General features: G+C 44.5%; 1 protein-coding gene across 1 annotated transcript in view; it reads right to left on the bottom strand.

Moving 5' to 3' along the window:
* Positions 1-5,185: 5,185 nt before the first annotated feature.
* Positions 5,186-7,500, bottom strand: part of CISD1 (CDGSH iron sulfur domain 1) — a gene marked incomplete at its 5' end in the record, with an annotated part of 5,651 nt that continues 3,336 nt past the window's right edge. Inside the window, one exon of the mRNA XM_009874547.1 lies at positions 5,186-5,411. Coding sequence (XP_009872849.1) covers positions 5,322-5,411 — 90 coding nt within the window. The remainder of the gene's footprint in view (positions 5,412-7,500) is intronic.

Raw genomic sequence — 7,500 nt, 5'->3', positions numbered from 1 at the left:
TTAGTACCATCTCCTGGCCTTGTGGCTTACAAGGAGCTAAAGAGTACACCCTTCGCCTTTCTAAACAAAGATTTTCCATGACTGGCTTTGTACCTTTATCAGCAGGTCGCTCAGCGCTTACAAATGCATGATGGCATTTCCCAGTCACATCCTAATGCTGTAGGATAGCCTCAGTATTTGATTTAAGGTGATTGGTAAGCCAGGAGGTTTATTTAAAACGCCTCTTTGTCTTTTCCTAGAGGCTACTTACATCACCTCCACCTGCAGGAGAATCAAACACCTATTTACTGACTAAACCTGCTGCCAACTGACATTAAGAAAAGTCTCTTCAGCAGTGTTCTACGACCAGACTTTGTCTGCAAAGCAACAGAATTTTGACCCTTAAAATGTAATTTAAACTGTGCAAATGCTGGAGCCAAGAATGAGATAGAAAGAGCAAGATCAGACTGTTTTAAAAGAGCAACAAATTTAATAATTACTGAAGTGAAAGTCTGTTCTGGCCATCGCTACCCAAGCCTCAAGCAAGAGTGCTGGCGGTGAACAGACAGTGTGTCTTGACCACAGCTTACCCATGTATGGTTGTATTTGCCAGCTGCAGAAAAATATTTGAGAAAAGTTACGCAGTCAGTGACCTTATCATTCATTTTGCTGTGTTTCTGCTGCCAGCTGACTTGACTGAACGGCACAAACATTCCAGCTACTAAGCAGATCCTCGCAGTGTGCTGCATTTTGAACGCTTTGCACATGAAAGCTGTAATTCCTGGCATGCTTGGGAGCTTCTCTTTTCTGCACAGCCTTCTCTCAGAGAGGAGAAGCACTTTTTTTTTTTTTGCATAAATGCATCATGCATTCAAAAACACCAAACGAAAACTGCAGCCTACATGACAAAAAGGATGCAGAGCGGAGCGTATTAAGGGCAGTGCAATGTCAAACCGGAGAGGACAGGCGGTTCAGGCTTCAGCTAGATAAAAAAATAACAAAAAAATGATCTCTCTGTACTCACGTGAGGCGTATGCAACATCCGTGCACTGAAGAATCTTCTTACATCTGTAATTCAATTCATCCCTTTTTGCTAACACCCAGCAACGTTACACGGCGTTAAAACTTTTCTAGCCTGTGCTCTCTTCCCATCTGCCACTTTACTTCTTCTTTTTCCCCTTCTTGTTTCTCTCCACACTTTTTATTTTTTAAATGTTATTTAGTTTCTATTCAGCTCCTCTCAGCACCAGGCAACCTGGAAATCATCCTGCCCGAGAAAGGCGCTGTACATTTCAGACAGCACAGCTACACCACCGCTACAGGAGAAATCAAGCAGCACAGAGCTCCAAGCAGCAGCCCCTGGTACCCATCTTAAATCAGCTCTTGAAAAACAATTGTTCTCCTGTTGGTGCAGAGAAGCCACTCATCAATGCAGGAAAACCAGGGCAGAACAAGCCTGGGTGCAGGAAGCAGTTGGGGAAGCAGGTATCTGACGCGGCTGGGTGTAACGTGAATCACAATTACTGAGGCTGGAAAAGACCTCTGAGATCATCAAGTCCAGCCTATGACCCAACACCCCCACACAGGCCAGACCAGGGCACTATGTGTGCTCTAAGTGAAGCAGCAACAAGCAAGGTGTTTGGTCTTCTCAGTGGGTCCACGTGAAACGTTCTGACAGAGCTGAAAGAGAGGTGCTGAGCGCTGACAAACTCAGGGCATCCCCTCTCTGCCCCCGCGCGACGTGTTCTTCTGCCTAATCCAGCCAGGGCCCTGCCAGGTGGGGTTTGTCAGCCTCGCAGCTTCAGGAGTTGAAATGAAAAGCCAAGTTTAGTAAGAGATTCCACACTCAGGATGGCTAAAGAGAAGCCAGCTGATGCGAAGGCTTCTTTGCCATGCCAATGCTTAGTTCCACGCCTACGTTCTTATCCTTCCTGCAGTTTTTCGTTACTGGAGCGAGTGGCTGTGATACAGCAGTGACTCACATCTCCAAGCCTTTATCTATCTGGATTACACTGAAGGGAAAATCCCAATCCAACTGCTGTGTAGCTATGCAAAATAAATTTCACAGGCTCCCGAGAGCACCAGAACGAGGTCTAAATGGCAACGATATGGTGAAAATTTTAGTGGGGCCTGCGGTCAGCAACGCAGGTGGCTGTCAGGGAACTGGTGATACAGTTCGGAGCTCCAAAGCGCGTGAAAAGCTGCTTAGTCCCAAACATGTTCATGCGGCACTTCCAGGTGCCCAGGCTCAGACAGACAGCAATGCTGCTGAAAAGAAATACACATAAATATGCATGTGTATTAAAAGAAAACAAACCATAAATCCCGTGTTTTCCACATCAAGGAGCATCCATTACCCAGCGTTTGTTTCCTCCTAGTGGACCAGCGCGTGACTGCAACGCTGGTCTACACCAGCCATAACTACCCATGAGATCAACGGTGCTTGAATTAAAGATTAAACTTACAGCCATCTCCTCTTCAAGTCACTTCTAGAAGCACTTGCATACTCGACATTCAGATAGTTTCATGAGTCACACTCAGTTGCTACAGAATCACTACTTTAATTTGTTTGTCTTCCTAAGGAACGCTTACATGTAGAAAAGTGACAGAAACACACTTTTACTCTTGGGATGGGAATCCTTCTCTGCTTTAGCATGAAGGATTTGTACCACAGTTTCACAGAGGAGTTTTGACTTGAGGTGAAAATCACATGTTCTCAGAAGAATTTCTTTATGGTTAAAACTCGGCAAACACCTAACCAATTCACTTAATATTCTAGGGCTTATTTGAGGAAAGCACCAGCAAACAGATTTCAGAAAGCACTCAGACCATCAGAACATAACAACCTGGTTGGAACTAAGGAAAAAAAAATAATTAAGCATTCTCTGTGATGCTCATCAAGACTGCAGGCAAGTTTGTTAACTCAAATGCAAGTCTCTCTCTTCATTGTCACATTCAAACAGCTCACATACCTGAGTAACAGGAACTTTTAGGTAGAGAAAGGCGTATGTACAACAAAATCGGATTTAACCACAACGTTTAGACATGAGACATTTCTCCAAAACAAACTCACCAGAATGTGTATCAACACTCTGGTGCTGCGTTTTTGCTTCCCAGTAACGAAAACTTCCCATGGAGCCCACTTCCCTTACACCCAAACTGGCAAATGCCAGGAAACAAGTTCTATGACTCAGGAGACTCATCTGAAACTTCAGGACTTCATCTCCCAGAACATTAATGCAGTTTCCGAGGAACTTTTATTCTTTCAAGGGCAGCCAGGCTTTGCTGCTAACAGAAAAAACGTTTCAGAAGGAAAACCTGATCCAGATGCATGTTTATGATTATGGCACTACGCACAGAGTAACTCTCCACTCGAAAGAAACAGCACACCCATGAGATAACACAGACATTACAACCTCAAGATTAAGACGAGCTCAAATGTGTATTTGACAAAAATACAGAAATATCCAGTGACGTATTCTAATAATACAGAAACAACTTTGTTGTGGATAAAAGCAACGTATTTGATAATTTAAGGTTAAAACAACTTTCCATCTGCATCAGTTCTCGGCCAAGTAAAAAATATCAAGTACCTTTACAGTCAAGACAGGAGGAAAAGATAGAAACTAAATATATTTAACTGCAACTTCTTACAAGTAGAGGTCTCTCGCGGACAGTAGCTGCGCCCACTGTAGTGCTCCACCTGCAAACCCTCTTTCTCTACCTCTGTGCCACTTCCTCTGCTTTTTGTGCCTCCTGCCCAAAGCTCAGGCCAGTCAGCTAAGACCTCAGCCTCGGAGAATCTCCAGAGCATGTTCTTCAATCTTAACCAGTGATGCCAACCACACCCTTACAAAAATATTAAATAAAACTTCTACTGCCCTAATCACCTGGAAGAATCCTTAAGGGTCCAGGTTAAAATGTCGACTTCTGGGAAAGGCCTTTCTTCTAGCTCTGAGGTAGTCTCTCTCTCTCTCAGGACACTGAAAGCTCAATCTTAGACAGGCTGCAATTGCGCTAACAGACCGGGTTTAATACAAAACTGCCCTCTGCCACCCCATTCTTTGGGTTTTGCTTTGTAGTAATTCACATGATAATAAATCAAAGCTATTTTATTTAAGGGAATCAAGGCGATAACCACTAATGCAACTGTGCCAGACCTCGGCAAACAAGTGCCATGTGAAAGGAGGGCAAGGGCTCTCCTTGTCTCATCCTTCCCTTCCCTCGTTTCTGTCGCCAAAGTCTTTCCTTGTCCACACCGGTTCTTTGGGTAATATTAGCTAAACCACACTGATGCTTAGCCCAGGGAGACAGGAATTGTTTAAGACGCATAGAGCCTAAGGCCACTTAGTAAGAAAGGTGTGCCTCCTCCCTCCGCAGCGGGAAGAGTCCTCCAGAACCAGCCAGAGCAATGACGAAGCAAGACGACAACAAAGGGCAGGGGTTTAGTTGTTATTTTAGCTTCTGGACCGAGTCAGCATAGCCTCCTGTCCCAGAAGGGTCCTGTTGTGTGGGGAAGTTAGTTTCACCGCTCAAGACTGCAAGTGAAACTAAGGCTTTCTAGCAGCTAAGACAGCCCCGCCACCCCTTGGAGCACTTCGTATCACTCTGCTTGTCTATCAAGAAAAGCTCTCACGGAGACCGTCTTCCTAATCCTACTCTAAATACAGGCCGGCAGTTCCAGTAGTAAGTTCTTGATACCATACGGTAGTCGGGTCAAGTTTCATTACTGCCATAAAATGAAAAGTAAAGTTGCCCTTTAGCCCCATCTTGCCATAAGCCTTTTTTATGTTGTCTGTTCATAGTTAGAAACTTTGAATTAGCTCTTTTATTACACGATAGAACAGTCGTGTAATAGGCCAAACCTGATAACTATAGAAAACGCAGCATAATCAGAGGTTTGGCTGCAATTTGGCACCATGATTTCTTTCCTTCCACTGCCTTTTACACAGAAGCCTCTCCAGACCTGTGATTTTAGAACCCCTCCACAATTTTAGGATCTACCTTTTGAACACATGCTCTACCAAATAGCCTCAGAGTAGTACACATGTATTTGAAAATAATTTAATACCTACTTTCTGAATGAAGTACATTCTGTGTGTCATTTTAGTCTCATACTCACTTCACAGGACAGAAATTTAAACCATGACTATTTAGTAAATTATGCATTGTAGTGATTAAAACAAGACAAGCACCAGAGAAAATACATATGCTGAAGCCTGCTGTACATACTACACTGGAAAGTCTTTAGTGACATGACAAAGAATTTGTGGTTTTCCCCCCTAATTACATGTGAGCAGAGGATTTATCAGACAGTCGTTTTGTAGCTTCTACTGTCCGCTCTACGCCTCCTTCCTCTTGATGATCAGAGGCCCAACGTTGTCACCGGTTTCCTCATTGTACTTTGTGTGAGAGCCATCACACAGTGGGAACTGAAAAAAAGAAAGAATAAACACATCTCAAGTACATCCAGAGTCAGAATTAAAAACCTAGGTTGAAAGTTCATTAGAATGTCCTCTCGCTAATCTACTGTGACAGAATGCTAGTTTTGTCCACCTGAGTGCAGAGGGGAGAGAGGCTTGTTAGGAAAAAGTAACAGCTTAGCTCCACTGTACTTAGTGTTCCTGCCTCAGGCCAGTAATGAGGAAAACGCAGCCTGAGCTGACCTTCAGCTGTAACCTACCTGGAGGAACTTGCTCTCAACCTTGCCCCATGCTCCACCTTCCCAGGAAAGAGCCAGAGCTGACTGCAGTCACAGAAGACAAGTGGGGTGAGGAAGAGAAATAAAGAGATCCTTAGCTGATCTTTTTTCCTGGTTTTTCATATCACACAGTGAGAAAAAGGACACTTTCCCTAGCTCATCTCTGATTTAATAGACACCTACAGATTAGTCCTGCCTCCAGGCAGTGAGTGGCAAGCTGCCTTTGCTTCATCCTAACACAGCTAACTTATTTCATCAAGAGGAAAGTCGCAAGGGCCCCTTTGCGCAAGCTGACTTCCCCGTGGGGATTTTGGCCTGCTAATGGAAATAAACTGCACTTCCAACTGACACAGCTATTCATCAAAGGCTCTTAAGGGTAGCACTGAGAAATTAATTTGAAAACGTGTTTGTTCCATAAAAAAAGAACCTTGAACAGCCTGGTCAGAGCAAGACCCACGGGGACGCACCGTTTAGCCAGCTCTAACTGCCCAGGTCCCAGACCGGCAACAACCACCCCGCTCCTCAGCAGCTCTTTCCATGTGAAGGAGCCGAAGGATGTTCTGTGGAGCAACAAGAGTGAGGTTTCACCCCAGCACTTCTCAAGGATGCATTTTTGGGGCTATGCAGCCTCTGCAGGGGAAACTGGGGAGGCGATCACAGAAATCACACACCAGCATTTAGTTTGCTTAGAAGCAATGGGAATCAAAGTTGGGCGCTACTCAGCTTTTACCTTTGCAACAGCAATATTCCCTTGCGGCACAGCTGCCATCAGTCTTTGACACTCCACTGCCCCCAATGTTCCTGCCTCAGTCATAGCCCTTGAAAAAAATTAACTATCTATCATCCATGCTTAGTTAGAATAAAAGATTTCAAAGTACTGCACAAAACCAATATATTTAAATACAAAACTCCCAGAGCTCTAAAAATAAAGCTACGTGCCCTGTTGTGTAACATGGTGGGGGGAAAGAAAGGTCTTTCAGAGTTACCAAATATCAAACCCTAAGCTATAAATGGCAGGTGACTTTTCCAAATAAAGAAACTCTGAATTCAGAGAATGATCATGTAAACCAACTCATCCAGGAACTTTATCATCACATCAGTCCTTTGTGACTTAATGAGTCGGTCCTGCCAGGCACTTGGGCAAACAAGAACATATATTCTCAGGATACTGACCAGCTTCCAGGTGTTCCTGGGCCAGTTGTTTTTCCGTGCAACACCACAGTGCCCTGGTCTTCACAGAAGCATCGACATTAATGTCTCACATGCCCCAAGAAGGCAAGCCTAAGGTCCAGCTACAGCAACATCATCACTACAAATTTGCAAGGGACAAAAAATGGTGGGATTCGCAGGCTTCAGATAGCATTGAGACATCTGCAACAGCTAGCAACTTGAACTGCTCTCAATTTGTCCTCTGGGTTGGCTGGTCTGCGAATCCCTGGCTCCCAGAGGCAGCGACACTTGATCTGAGCTTCTCAGAAAAAAAAAAAACCCAAACACTTTTCCAGAGCTCCCACTTGGTCACCTTGAGGATCAGATACTGAACAGAGGAATCCTAGGCCTGACCCATGTTAATCTTTCATTAAGACAGAGCCGGCTAGCAACAGCAGATAATGCTCAGACCCTGAGGGAGTCGTGCAGTGCTCTCGACAGCTGAGCTTACTTCTCTTGACACTGAACAGGTTTAGATTCCCTAACACTATTTCTTCTCACGTTCTGCAGCAATACCACTCAACCCGCAGCCTGGGGACTATCACTTCTCTGGAAGGCACAGAGGTTGCAGGTCATTGTGTAAGAAAGCAAATTAACTGATTCCTCCCAGC

Source organism: Apaloderma vittatum, unplaced genomic scaffold, assembly GCF_000703405.1.
Source record: "Apaloderma vittatum isolate BGI_N311 unplaced genomic scaffold, ASM70340v1 scaffold36888, whole genome shotgun sequence".
NCBI lineage: Eukaryota > Metazoa > Chordata > Aves > Trogoniformes > Trogonidae > Apaloderma > Apaloderma vittatum.
Note: the sequence above shows the minus strand (reverse complement) of the source record. Positions and strands in the feature narration are given on the sequence as shown.